This window comes from Glycine soja, chromosome 6, assembly GCF_004193775.1.
Source record: "Glycine soja cultivar W05 chromosome 6, ASM419377v2, whole genome shotgun sequence".
NCBI classification, from domain to species: domain Eukaryota; kingdom Viridiplantae; phylum Streptophyta; class Magnoliopsida; order Fabales; family Fabaceae; genus Glycine; species Glycine soja.
The window spans coordinates 12,869,837-12,885,241 of NC_041007.1; the positions used below are offsets into that span (position 1 = coordinate 12,869,837).

At 32.8% G+C, this 15,405-nt stretch overlaps 2 protein-coding genes across 2 annotated transcripts; one reads left to right on the forward strand and one right to left on the reverse strand.

Annotated features, from left to right (window-relative positions):
• Window positions 1–217: 217 nt before the first annotated feature.
• On the reverse strand, window positions 218–6,826 carry LOC114415809 (NAD-dependent protein deacylase SRT2-like). Its single transcript, XM_028380666.1, has 11 exons — window positions 6,648–6,826; window positions 6,225–6,267; window positions 5,854–6,091; window positions 5,644–5,709; window positions 4,564–4,609; window positions 3,903–4,063; window positions 3,673–3,802; window positions 2,504–2,668; window positions 1,159–1,286; window positions 480–579; window positions 218–395 (listed from the first exon to the last, which is right to left on the reverse strand). Exons 1-11 carry the CDS (start codon window positions 6,696–6,698, stop codon window positions 345–347), a joined length of 1,179 nt encoding a protein of 392 aa, XP_028236467.1. The 5' UTR covers window positions 6,699–6,826; the 3' UTR covers window positions 218–344.
• Window positions 6,827–12,837: 6,011 nt separating this feature from the next.
• LOC114415812 (psbP domain-containing protein 2, chloroplastic-like) lies at window positions 12,838–15,323 on the forward strand. The gene is made up of 3 exons (XM_028380671.1): window positions 12,838–13,347; window positions 14,149–14,304; window positions 14,787–15,323. The coding sequence occupies exons 1-3, from the start codon at window positions 13,003–13,005 to the stop codon at window positions 15,039–15,041; spliced, it is 756 nt and encodes a 251-aa protein (XP_028236472.1). The 5' UTR covers window positions 12,838–13,002; the 3' UTR covers window positions 15,042–15,323.
• Window positions 15,324–15,405: the final 82 nt, after the last annotated feature.

The following is a 15,405-nucleotide window of genomic DNA, read 5'->3' on the forward strand; positions in this document are numbered from 1 at the left end:
AATCCTGTAATTTTATTAGAAGTTTAATCCAATTTTGTAAATTTGCCGGCTGTGATAAAAATAAAGGCAGACGAAACGCGTTTTGACTAGTTTTGATCTTACTATCTTTTTAGGCAGCAACGCCCGGTTTATTTGTGGGAATTGAGACTATGTGTTTCTAATCGATCTGCAAGGTTCGTGTTTAATTTGAAAAAGTAAAACATTAAAAATCAGAAAAGATAACACAAATATCAGTTACTTTATATATAATTCCTCGTCAATATCTTTACATGGGGACAAGAATGATGGAATAAAATACAGGTTACTGATTTGAATGCAACTTGATACCATTTTTTCATCTATCATTACACAGCTGGTATGCTTATAGATCCCATGTCAAGTAGTCTTGGCAGGATCTGCAACAATGCAAAGCTTGTAAGATTTGAGGCAGTAAACATGCAATATTCATTATAGCTAGTCAAGATCAACCAAGGCCATACCTCACCCAATCGTGCATTTATTTTCAAGGGCACAAAATTATCAGCACGCGTCACACCTATGTTCACAATTGCAGTAGCAGCACCAGCTTCATGAGCTGCCCTGTTCAAGTAAATTTAAAAAATCCAATCATGTCAGATATGCATCCAATCAATGCAACACAGGCAAATGAAAATTATTTCAGTGCTTGAAATTGGGGAATACAAGGTTTTATCAAAATTAGAGTTTTGAAGTTAATTCAAACACAAATATCTTTTTCTTTGAAATGATAATTTGATTTGTATCTCATTCTCAATAATATCATTGCATAAATTCTAAAAAAAGTGTCTATACTGTTGATTAATCTTGCATGCCAACTTTTAGATGGAGGGCATCAACAATCATTTTATAAAATAACAGAATTTGTCTACAAAACTATATTGTATTTTAATCTCAGGCATCATTTGTGGGAAGCACTTACAATTTATAAGAAAGATTGACAAGACGAGATGATGAAGGGTTCCACTCCAACATAAGATTTTACCAAAAAGTTAATTTGAAGATGTCAAAACATGGAAAATTGATATCTACTATCAATCTATCATGTTGCAGAATGCAAATCACATATCTACTATCAATCACATGCAAATATAAGAATTTAGATGACACCATAACCAGAAGACCTGGTAATCTTGAATCTACCTGACAAGTCGAAAAGCAGACATGGTCATCAGAGATGACCCAAGTACAAGAAAAGCATCACATCTTCTAGACGCTTCCATTGCCATATCTGCTCTGTCCTTGGGAACATTATCACCAAAGAAGACAACCTTCATAATTATTCACAATGAGAACTTTAAGGACACTTTCATAAAAATTTCACGTTTGATTTACTTAAACAAGCATTTATATTCATCAGCATTAGAAGACAAATAAAAATGATCACACACATTTTCAGATACATGATTGACTAGGCATGGTTTCTATGTCCATAGAATAACTTAATTTGTTTCAAAACACACTTGCAGTCCGTTCCTTCTGTCTGAGTCATGAAATATCTTGAATCTTAAAACACAGAATGAACTTATTCAAGAGATAGAGCGGCAATAAATCATCCAAGAAAAAGATACGGTAGATCACACATCATGATTTGTCACAAAACATAATTAAGAAAAAGAATACACAACTTAAAGGATCATCAACATGGGATTTTGGTCTGATTCCTCTGAGCCAAACGGGAAAAGTTTAGTTGCCTAGGATAAGTGGATAACAAGTATAGCACCAAATGAGAACCTAAAATAAATGTTCTAGAACCCTGTTAGGACCTTAGATGGAATTTGGATCCAATGAGCAGTTAGTACATCAGTTGCCCAAGCCCCAAGCCCAAGGTGTGGAGATTTTGTGTTAGAAAATTAAAATGGCCTGAGAAACAATGGTGATGTGGCAGAGAGGGATGTGCCAAATATGTAATGAGTTTCTGTTGTACCAAGACATGTGAAGAAAGAGCATATAGAGAGAATCATTAAGTTTGTTATGGACAGAGAGCACTAGTCCTCTGTAGCAGCCTAGATCAGTGGCAGTAAGAATTCCATTACACTGCATTTCCTTTTTACATATTCAATAATATCAGTACCTGAATTCCTGTTTTTCTTTTTCCATTGCTTGGGCTATTTATTTCTATATTTTGGAGTGTGTCAAATTGCACTTCCAATCATAACTTCATATATTCTGAATTGACAGTCAAAACATGCAGAAGTGTCTATTCAGCTTTACTATAGTTCAAGACATGCAATGTTTCATAGAATATTTTTATGTCTCTTTTTTCTTTTTCTTTTACGTTCGGTAGGGCGGGTGTGCTCACAGATTCATTGTTTCAGATCTAGAAATTATAAAGTAATAATTAATATTTCCTATACTTCTCTTGCCCCCACTTATTAGCAGCTACAATAATAAAGAACAAAATTCTGTACAAAACTAACAGGCTGAAGTATCCGGAGAAGTAACAGGCGCAGGCAAATATTTCAACTGAAAGAAACAAATGGCCTACATCAGGTTTGAGAACTCCATTGCACTTGTGACAAGTTGGGATGATAAAATCCTCCTCCCAAAATCTTTCATCAATCTCAATATCACCATCAGGTCTTTGTTTCATGCCAAAGCTCTTATCTGATCCAGGGTTTCCATGGTCCAAGTTATCAATTGCTTCTGCCCACTGGTTTATCAGAAAAGGGAAACTCAGAACAGATGCATGCTGCCATATTGTTTAGAGAAACAAAATCTCCAACTACTACATTAAAGCATTGATAAAATGAAGCAATATATTTTTGCTTTTAAACACAGTAATAACAAATGTCAGATCCTCCTACTTTCAGAGTTTCAGTACAAGGACCACATATCAGACATGTGTAATTGAAATTATATAATTGATTGAAATGTGCAAAACATAGTTCTTAAGAAAATGTAACAGGCTGTCCTAATATATACTTAGTGTTGTAATTATACCATATATAATTTAGTAACCCCTGCAACATTCAAGATGGTACCTCACTCAATTTTTTTTATCTCCTTTCTTTACAAGTATTGTTAAGGGATATATGAAAACAATAAGTATTCGAGAAGTTTTACAAGATAAGAAGGTTTCTTGCAGTGACTGCAACAAAGGGTGCACGTCTTATTATTGGACATGTCATTTGGAATCCTTCACTGGATATATTAGTTTTCCCCATACTCCTCTCTCTACTTTTTAGTGCACACTTCTTCTCAATAATTAGATTTCACCTTAAACCTATGAAGTATAAATCATTTAATGGAATTACTGTTCTCCCCACATCACACACCTGATGAATGAGCACTCAGCTGCATCATTCTTCTCCTTCTATGACTTCTCTCTTCCTCAGATTTAAGAGAATAAAAAAGGGGTGAAAACTTTTTATCACAAGATAAACCAATCCAAAGACACCATCAAGACCTCTAGTCAAATAGTGCTTACACATATACTATAATTATCAACCAGCGCAAAAGCCATTATACCTTTTATTCAAGTCTTACATCTTTCAACATGATAATGTAACTTATCCCTAGAACAAAGGACTAGATCTTTTATATATCATGACTTTCTCATAGACTAACTTCATCAGCATTTCTCAATATAGAAATTGCTTCTTAAGCATTTATTCATTGATAATGCAATTTTTTCTATTAGTTGCAAATTCTAACCTTTGGATTAAGGGCCTTCAACTGGTCCTGAAACAAGCTCCGGCAAAAGGAATATCCACAATCTATACATATTACAGTGTATACAGTCCCATGTATTTCTAATGGGTTGCTACCAGCACGATGATGCAACCTGAGAACAAGGTACAACAAAATTCCAAGATAGGCTAGCTTTTAATATCTCACATTTTCCAAATTAGCCTAATTAATTGATAAACAATTATAGAGGGTACCTATCAACATTTTGGGTAATCATTAAGTCGATTCGGCCAGCTCTATCTATTGTAGCCAATGCAGTATGGGCAGCAGATGGTTGTGCTGCTGTAAATCGCCTCCATCCAGCATAGCTCCTAGCCCAATATCTCCTCCGAGCTCGACTTGAACGGAGAAACTCCTTTTAAATAATGTCAAGAGAAAGGAGAACTTAAACATATAAATTAAGATGAAAGAGATTCATGGGTCATGACTATTTTGGCATGAAAATCTAGTTGAATTTTCTTCACCAAAGTAATTGCCATAAACATTCAAATTTAAATATGCTACGCACTCATGATTACACTAATGCCAAATTCTTAATAACATCAATAGTTGAAGTCTTTCTCTCCTGTAGATGGAGAGAATTCTGCTTGCTCTACACTATTGGCTAACGATAACTTTTCTTCTCTTTAAAGGTGACCATAGATACTGGCATACTGCAGGTATTGTGTTCTCTCTTTTTCCCTACAGGCAAGCCATTAAAGCAACCATCTGGAACATGATATCTAAATGCAAACATATATGTTTTCCAATCCTTAGCCCTTAATCTTTTTCTATTGGCCATATTTCTCTAAATTATTTAGGCCCTATCATGGTACAAAAAAGAAGCAAATATGTTTGAACATGTCTTTGGATCACCTGATGGGTTATTGGCTTGAAACCAGAACTATAAGCTCCATTGGGGCTGCAATAAATAATAAATTGCTATCAGTGAAGAAGAACAGAGAAAGGAAGATACAGTCAGCATCATGAATAATAAATTTTAGAAATTCATTCCATATTCTCTAGATATGAAACTAAAAAAGGGTGAAGCCTATATAATCTTTATACACAACAAGAATGGCACATATCTTTGACTCCAATAAATGAAAGTGGATATTGATCAGAATTAGCACTGATAAACAGTCAGTGCATGGATGGTAGACCCCTCCAACTGATGATGAATCATTGATGCATCTGGTTTCCAATAATTAAATATTAATGCAGCATAGTTATTTGTTACTATCGAAGTTGTTAGGATTTTTTTCTTTTCAATATTTAAATTATTCTTCTAGAAACATAGGATAGAATAAGATCAGATTAGTATAGACTGAGATTCATGTGATCTCAGTTTTATCTTTTATTTTGTTTTCCCCTAATCTACTAGTTCGAATTGTAATCAGATTGGCAAGAGAATCTCTAACCAACTCAGCCTATTAAATGTAGAAGTTGAAACCCAAAGAGGCCTATGCATTTCTTTTTTCTTAAGATTGACAGGAAACATGTAACATCAATGACCAAAAAACCTCAGATCATCTACAAAGCAAACAAAAATTTTGGAAAATCTTTAAAAAAAATGTAGGCCATACACATATTTCATCACACTTTGACTTTGCAATAAATGGAAAATAAGCTCCAAATAATCTAAATGAAATGGTAGGATCAATCAAAATGTGATGAAATATAGCAATAATTATCAATCCAAGCACAACATCTATAACATGACCAAAGAAGAAAGCAACTAAGCAATTAAACCATTTAATCCTTTTATGTTGCCATCAGTTATGAATGCTACATCCACAAACTTTACAAGGTCCAACAAATATATTAATAAATAGCAGAAAGAATTTTCAATATCATAAAAACAATATAGCAAGCAGCCATTCTGAGCAAAAGAGCCCAATAAACATTTTATGTAACCTCATGATCTCAGAAAGTAGTATACAAAAGAGTCAGAACCTTCTGTAGTCAGGGATGCCACACTCTGTACTGATTCCAGCTCCAGTCAATACTGTGAGCTTGGTACTGTAAATCAAAATTGAAATTCAGTTAGGGAACTGTTAAAATTTGCAAAATTTAAACTATCAAAGTACTGTTATTATATCTACAGTATGTATGGAGACTTAATATACTCCTCACTGAAAAACATTAGGGAATAAGAAAATAAACCTCCGGTCCAAAAATTCATACAAAAGCTGAACATCTTTGATACTGGGAGGATCTGCTTCTGGAACTGTCTTCTTATCCCTTGAGATATTAGTTGAGGTCTTTCCATCAGTTCTTGGTAAGGTCCCAGGGACAGAGATCCGGCACATTGTATGTACCAGCCTCGCACAAACCTTACACGATATTAGTCTTCCACCTCTTTTTGCTAAGTGCGAATGTCCACTCCTTGGTTGAACAATATCTATGAAGATGGAATAAATTGCAGTGACACAATGCTATAGCCAGTCAAATAAGCCACAAGTGTGAGGAACTAAAAGTCAGAGTTTATGTTAGTGCAAGAAAATAATTTTGTATGCAAGAGGGAGCATACTTGCCTGTTATAAGACTCCCTAGCACTTTTCTCACAACCCCAAGAGACTGTACATTTAGATAGAAAAAACACACATTATGAACTATGAAGCATTACATATTTACATCTATTCAACAAAGTAGAAAGATGTGTAGAGTTAAATGAAAGATATGATACGAATGATTAAAATAAATAAAAAAGTGCATTTGACGCAGATATTTTAGAGCAAAGAAAAAGATGCAGAAGAAAGAGTATTGAAAACAAGTTAGAAATGAAGAATCTGAAAAAGTGGAGAATGAATTCCATTCATCATAAGAAACAAGAAAGGTTTCTGGAAACATGGTCAATAATAGCATTATGTCCTTCAAATTGTTACTCCTTTGGATCTTTGACTTATAGATGCGGGAAGACAATTATTGATGTACCATCAGAGAGAGGCGGAACTTACAGTGAGAGAGAAAGATGAGGAATGAAAACGAAGAGGTAAAGACATAGCCATTTAGTTAATGGGAGGAATGCGTCGTTAACAACCATGCGCATCGCTCCCACCGCTCCTTCGCCTTTTACTCTCGATTTTCGTTCATTATGTTCAATCACCTCCACGTTGCATACTTCTCCGCCGCCTATAACTATAACACACTTCTTTACAAATAAAAAAAAAAAATAACACATAGACCCGCGCGATGGGTTTATAAATAATTTAAATAAATAATTTGATTGATAAATAAAAATTAAAAATATAATTATTATTGATATTTTATATCATTAACAGTTAAATGAGTTTAAAAAATTATGTATAAATTAAGATAATTTATATTTATTTATATATTTATAAAGAAATATTTTAAAATTAGAGTATGATCATTCAACTAAAGTTGAGTAATGTACAAGTAAAAAAAAAAATTATGCATAAATATTATAAGAGTAGTATAAAAATAAAGTGAAATTGACATAATAAAGCACATATGTTAAAACACATAATGTGAAATATATATAATGAAAGGAAAATAATCAACCATAATGTTAAAACACATAAAAATTATACTAATAAAATTCCAAAAATTGTTTGTTTAAATAAACTTTTATGTATTTATTTCCTTTTGCTAGCGACTTGATGTTCAATTTTGTTTTCTTTGGTGTGTTGTTTTTTAAACTTTGAAATAAGATTGGTTCTTCATTATTAAAGGATGTTAGAACAATTTATTTATTCTTTTTTCTCCTTAATGAACTTTCTGAAATTGAATAAACTTCATTTGATGACAAAAATGCATCTTTTGACTTCTTGGATACTTGTAGTTTGGAGCTTTTGCTTATGACAGATTTTTTTCCACTTTTTTTTAATGAACTTTCTTCTTTTTTTGATGATGAAGATGCATCTTTTGACTTGAATAGTTATAGCTTTGGACTTTGAGTTATGTCATCTTCTTTATTTGCCTTTTTTCTTAAATGAGTTTGTGAGATTTTATAAACTTCTTCATCAGATGATACAGATGCACCTTTTGACTTGTTGGAAGAGACAAAGTTGTGTTACTACATTTAAACCTATTATTAGAATTTATGAAATTAAGGAGGTGAAATGAAATTTCATGAAGCAGCATATATAATAAGCATGCGTATACATTAACAAATATGGAGATAAATAAATTAACAAAAATATATAATGACTTTATTTGTTAAAATGGGGTGATACCTAATTGAGACTATTGTCCTCCAAGACAAAGGCGACATTACATGTTAGTTATTACATTACGTAAAATTTCATTTTTGATGATCCACAGTGTTTATACTCACCTTATTATGATTCTTGTCAATCTCACCAAGGGATAGAAAGTATAGAGATCGATCATACTGTAGGTCACCTTATGTATCAAGAAGCCGCAACAAAAGTAGAAGTTATAGCATAAGCAGGAGTTACAGTAGGAGCTTAAGCCAAAGTTCAGGCTACTCTAGGTGATTAACTTGATAACAATGGTGGTGGATACGCCGAAAAATACTATGTATTTTGTTAGAACAAAAAGAAAAGAGAATGAGCATGGATATTAAGTTGCATACAACATGATAAAACATGGTCTAATGTTTTGATAGCATTAATACTAATTCTAAACAAAGTGATTGCTACACACTTCCGTTACACACCAATCAATTATAGTGCATGTTTGAGTCCAAATTAAATTATAGACAAAGTTACAAAATAATCATAAATTCACCTTTGACATGGCATATATTCCTAAAGTTACAAAATAATCATAAATTCACGTTTGACATAGGGTAGTGGAAGACCAATAGGCCAAACCAATAGCTGAACATCAACCACTCATGAAGTATATATGCTAAAATATTAAAATTAGATCATATTAGCAAGCAAACCCATGATATTGTATATTCATTTAAAAGTAACATTTATGCAAGTTTTGTGTCATGCTAATCATAGTTAGGTTGTCATGGTAAAATATAATATAATGCACATTATCTTACTATGAAAATAGGGGATAAAAATTGACACTCAACTACTCACTATAGTTAAATAATATTTATATAATTTATTTGTATTATTATTAAAAAAAATAATTTAAACTATATCAAATAGCTACAAGATGAAAGGAGATTAATTACTTGATACAGGTGTTCCATCAAATTATTCTCACAACTACTCTCCATCTTTATGTTTTTGTCGTTGGCTAACCAAATGGTCAAACATCTCCAAGACGACCTTTGTCACGTTGGTCAACTATCTTAATATTGGGAAAAGATTGTGATATTCATAACCAACTCCTTGAAGTCTTTTTTTTACCTGTAGGCAATGAACAATTAAGCATATCTTATTTAAGTTAAAATTTATTCATAAATTGTGAAAAACATTGTTTAACCATAAAGTTGAGTTAGAAAAAAACTTCCTTGAAGATTGTAGTTACAAGTTTGTATTAAGAACATTCTCTTCTAAAAGAGGAATGCGAGTCTTAAGTAACCATGATTGTATAATGTCCTTGGAAGATGCAAAGTTGTGTTGCTACATTTGGACCTATTATTAGAATTTATGAAACCTCTGTCACATTGATCAATTATCTTAATATTGAGAAAAGAACGTGATATTCATAACCAACTCCTTGAACTCTTGGAGGTGAAATAAAATTTCATGAAGCAACATATATAATAAGCATGCGTATACATTAAAAAATGTGGAGATAAATAAATTAACAAAATATATAATGACTTTATTTGTTAAAATTAGCATATTTTAAGTTTCTAGGTGATACACGTTCGAATGTTGATCTGATGCCTTTGAGTTACACCTTTGACTCTTATGCTTATTTTTCTCCAAGACCATGTTCTATTGTTGTCAACCAAGGACTAACAATATATTTTAAAATGTCTACATGTATCCCTAAAGTAAGGCAATGTGATTATTTAAACAAAGGAACATTCCAGAGACACAAATTCATCAACCTTATTAATTAAGTCTAACAAAAGTTCACATTCACTTAAAATTATATAAAACACTAATAGTTCAACTTTCACACAAGTATGTGTGCGTGTCTGTGCATTTGGTCTCTGGCTTATAAAATGTCAATATAAAAGAAGAGGACAAAAATCAAAAACTTATGTCTATTAGATTTGAATTTAAATTCCAATCACTAATTTGAATTTGAATTTCAATTTAATACAAAAAATAATTTGCATATGAAAAAAATATAAATTGTTTACATACCATCATTTGGATGCACCTCTCTGCTAATCCCCTTCTTCTTTCCAAGTTATATTGTGTTTTTGCAGTGTCTATCCTCTTTTCATATTTTTGCATCTATCTTTTGAATATTTTTTAGCAGAATTATTTTTTACAACGGGAAAATCTACGCATCAGAAAAATAAATATATCACAAAAGTGAAAATAAAAATCAACAAAAATAAGTATCAAAAGTCTTGCTTGTGTGTAGGACCAAAACTTTGAAGTATGCGATTGTGGAAAGGCTTTCACTATACAATGCAGTATGTGATTGGAGGAGTGTCCTGTGATTCGGTCTTTCATGTGAAGATGCTAGCACATCCCCAAATTTGTTTGACCGAGTTTTCGTCGAGTGTTGCGTGATTCAAAGGGTCTGATCGAGGTTTCTTGGAGTGTCTACAATTGGGAGAGTGTCCTTCGATTCAGTCTTTTATGTGAAGCTGCTTGCACATCCCCAAATTTGTTTGACCGAGTTTTCGTCGAGTGTCGCGCGATTCGGAGGGTTTGACCGAGGTTTCATGGAGTGTCATGCGATTCAGGGTTTGATGCGAAGAGGCTCGCACAACCCCAAATTCGTCTGATTGATGTAGAAGCAAGCTTCATGATGATGAACCAAATAATTTTGATGACTCCAAAAGCCCAAGTGATTGATTCGAGACTTCAAGATCAAGCATCAAGAATCCAATCCAAGATTCAAGATTCAAGAGAAGAAATCAAGAAGCAACAAGTCAAGACTTTATATAGGATAAATATTAAAAGAATTTTTCAAAAACCAAATAGCACAGTTTTGCTTTACAAAAGAATTTTTTCAAATTTTCTAAGTTACCAGAGTAATTACTCTCTGGTAATCGATTACAAGTGGCCAATTTGGTTTTCAAAATATTTTCAAATGATTTGCAATGTTCCAAAATGATTTTCAAACAGTGTAATCGATTACACTGTATTAGTAATCGATTACAAGTAAATTTAAACGTTGGAATTCAAATCCAATTGTGAAGAGTCACAACTTTTCATAAAATGCATTGTGTAATCAATTACACATTTGTGGTAATCGATTACCAGTGAATAGTTTTGAAGAAAAAGTTAAGAGTTATAACTCTTAACATGGTTTTCTCTAACGTCACAACTCTTCCAATGGTTTCTTTGACCAGACATGAAGAGTCTATAAAAACATAACTTTGGCACACATTCAAAAGACATATATGATATTATTCAAAATAATTTTTTTTTTCACAATCTTTTTCTAACCATTGCTCATTGCTTTTTCTTTGCCAAAAATCTTTCTAAACTTTGTTTGAAAACTTTGTTTTTTCTGCAAGTGGAAATTCTGCAGAAAACACAAAAGATTCAAAGGACTAACCGCCTGAGAATTCTTTTGATTCTCCCTCCCCTTCTTGACAAAAGATTTAAAGGACTAACCGCCTGAGAATTCTTTTGATTCTTCCTCTTCCCTTTAAACAAAAGATTTCAAAGGACTAACCGCCTGAGATATCTTTTGTTTCCCCTTACAAAGATTCAAGGAACTAACCGCCTAAGAATTCTTTGTCTTAACACATTGGAACGTACATCCTTTGTGGTACAAGTAGAGCGTACATATACTTGGGTTGTAATACTGAGAACAAGAGAGGGTACATCTCTTATGGATCAGTTCAAGTAGAGTGTACATCCACTTGGTTGTTCAAAGAGAACAAAGGAGGGTACATCCCTTGTGGATCTTTGCTTGTAAAGGATTTTACAAGGTTATTGGAAATCTCAAGAACCAGTGGTTGCTTGGGGACTGGATGTAGGCATAGGTTGTTGCGGAACCAGTATAAACATGTATTTGTTTTCTTCTTCCCTACACTCTTTACTTTTCCACTGTGTACTTTTTATTTTCGCTTTACTTTTGTCTAAGTTATTGTTTCTGTTCTTTAATTTCTCATAACTTAGTAGTAAAGCCTAATTGAATCTAGTAACATTAAGAAGGATAATTTTTAATTAGTCAAGACACATTAATAATTAATTCAACCCTCATTTCTTAATTATTTTGAGGTCACTTATCCAACAATTGAGGTTATTGTCGGTTGCCATATGTGATTGAAGGTCTTGCGATTCAGTCTTTGATGTGAATATGGTTCACGAAATACTGCTGCTATAGCATCATCATCATAATCGCGAACGTAGAATCTCTAATATTGATGAAAATCTGAAGAAAGCGAAACACGAATGAGTGAAGCGATCGAATTTTAGAAGATTCTTCTGCGCTGAAGATCTGGGAGTGGACGAAATTGTATGCGAAAAACCTTGAGATGGAGAGGAGGTACGTAGAAGGGAATGCAGAAGACTAAGGTATTTGGAGGTGAGTATCACTCAATTAAAATGTATTATATAAGATTTTAGAAGATTATGAGTATCACTCAATAGAAGAATATTTTTCTTCTTCCACATCATCATTTTCGCTAACGTGAAAACGTAATATGAAATACCATCTTTTATAAATTGTAAATAGATACTCATAAATAAATATATTTTTTTATACGTAAATTAAGGTAAGTTGTATGGATCCTTACCAATTACAATTAGACTAATCTTTTGATGACTACAAAAATACAAATATAGTATTTTAGAATTTATCAACACAAATTTAATTCATTATCATTATCCAAGTTTTTATAAAGAAGATGATTAAAATTTTATTTGTGATGTGTAATCCTTCCAAATTAATTTGTGATCAGATAATATATGTACTAGTGAGATTTTTTTCAAATATATACATAAAGTAAATTTAAGTTTAATAGTTGTAAAGAAGAGGGTGTATAGAAAATAACATAAAACGAATTTACCATGTAGAGCAAGGAAAAGAAAGAAAAAGTGGATGAAAAAGAAAGGGAAAAATAAAATAAAATAAAATCCAATAGATAAAGTCTGAAATTTTTTGGACAACATAATCTTAGAAAGTGGGAGAGATTGAAAAGAAGAAATCTGGATAACGCGATTCAGGAACACCTTCTAACTTCGATTCATCCTATGACGATGAATCATTGAAATTTAACCCAACAAAACAAACCTCAAACCAAATCCTTAAACTTTGCAAAATATAATAATGGCTTTGAGAAGTTGCTCTGCCCTTTTACGCAGCAGTTTCTTCCACCAACTTTCTCAAACTCAATCCACTTATGCTTCTTCCAGAACCTTGGTCTCAATCTTGTTGCCCAAATGCACTTCACCTACCTGCATTTATGAATCCAACAAAGACATGCACTTAGCACTCTCTTTTAGTAAGAGGAACCTCAACCTTAGCATTCTTCTCACGACGTTTCTGTGGGGTGAGGGTGTGTTGATGCCAAATGCACGTGATGCACTGTTGTTGGCTCAGGAGTTGGAGCTTCAGAGATACACGGATTCCGAGGAAGGTTTCACTCTTCTTACACCCTCTTCTTGGACTAAGGTAAACTAAACTACTCCCTTTTTGGTTGAAACTAATATATTGACTTGTGCACTCGGCAATGATGATTATGCATGTTCAGATGTTCTAAAATGACTTGTAAACATAGAAATAGGTTGATATATTCCTAACTCATCCATATAGTTTATGTCAATGTTGATTAGTGTGTCGTCCAAGAGTGTAACTCACAAGAAATTATTAGGTGGAGATATAAAGTTGTTTGGGTGGTTAAGAAGGAGAGGAAAGAGGGAAAAGTTGCGGGTTCAATCCGTCCTGCTAACCAAAACTAACAAATTTACTGATAAATAAAAAACAAGAAATTATTAGGTGGTTTGGGATCATTATGGTTCCTACTAATCTCTATATGATATGTACTTGGCTGCAATTAATTCTTTATGATAAGTTACAAAACTTGAATACTTATCATGTAGAAATTGGTGGAGACCATAGACATATGGTAGTCCAAGATTACCTAATAATTTCTAGTGATTCACACAATTAGAGAGTTAGCAAAATTGATAGATACTTGTTGCAAGTGGGAATTGATTGTTATATAATAGTATTTATTAATAATATAAAATAATATTTCAATAGTAACAATAATATAACTACAATTTCAACTAGAAAGTGAGAAAAATAAAGGAAAAACTGTTAGGAAATGAGCAGGAAACAGAAATGACATGAAACTGACATCCCTTGATTTTTTACCATTGTGTTTATGGCGAAGACAAAATAAGCATATCATGAATAATTGTATTTTTTTTTTCTCTTAAAGGAACAGTCTTTGCTAATGTGGTTTAACAGGTTGATAAAGCAGGGGCAACTGTGTTGTTTCAAGAGGCAGATATGGGAAGTAACAATATTGGGGTTGTGGTAAACCCAGTTCGTCTTAAGACTCTTGAAGAGTTTGGGACTCCTCAGTTCGTTGCTGATAAGCTTTTACAAGCAGAAAGACGTAAGGTAAAGTTGAGCATTTGGTTGTAAGTTGTGATCTTCTAGAAGAATTCTACTACATTAACAAGTCCTGGACCGCAGATGAGGGAAAAAGGAGCTGAAATTCTCTTTAGCTTTTGTTAGATCCTTTGTTGCACTTTTTAAAATGATTTCAAAGTTAGCAATGCTGTATGCAAAGAGTATAGGTACAAAGAGATAAGCAAAGCAGGAGTTATATGCTGACTTTAAGCAAACATTTCTGTTACTTTATTGACAAAAAATGAGCATTCCATATTCATAGAGCATTTAACATAGAGCTAAATGAGTTAAGTTCATATTTGCAAGAAATTGGCCATTTCATATTCATATAGTACTTCAAATCCCAGCATGTACCTTGTTTGCTCATAGTAATACATGACTTTGTGTTCTTAGAATTGGTGGATAGATATCAAATATCTATGTCATTGTATTATGTATTAACTTCCATTAGTTATTGCCTTGACATTCAGGAAAGTACAAAGGAGGCCGAGTTGATTACAGTTGCAGAAAGATCAGGGGAGGGAGGGTTGCAAATTTATGAATTTGAATACAAGGTTGATAGTACTCGGGGAGGGATGAAGAGGATCTTTTCTGCAGCTTTTGTGGCCTCAAAGAAGCTATATCTTCTAAATATTGTTCACTCTGATAAACCAGAGAGTCCTCTTGACCCACATAAGAGAATGATTTTAGAGCAAGTTCTTCATTCCTTTGATGCAGCAGCTTAATCTGTGGCATGGAAAATTCGGTTCTTATGATTTTTTTATTCTTTCTTGAATTTTAATTTGATTCCTAAGTTATGGCTAATGACTTGTGTTCAAATCCCTCATTGAAAGTCAAAGCTGACTGAAAATTTGAAGTAAACATTAAACTAATTCTAGTGTTACCACCATACTTGTAACCGGCATACTACTTTAGTTAAAAGGAAAAAATAGATTTGGGTGGTGATTTTCCAAATTGATTATTTCCTAGGTGAATGCTAATATGTGACAAACTGACATTACTTGCAATTGTTTTTGCTGTGCATACAGTTATCTCTTTGAAGTCTTATTTCTGCACTAGCACAATAACACTTAATATACATAGTGGTTG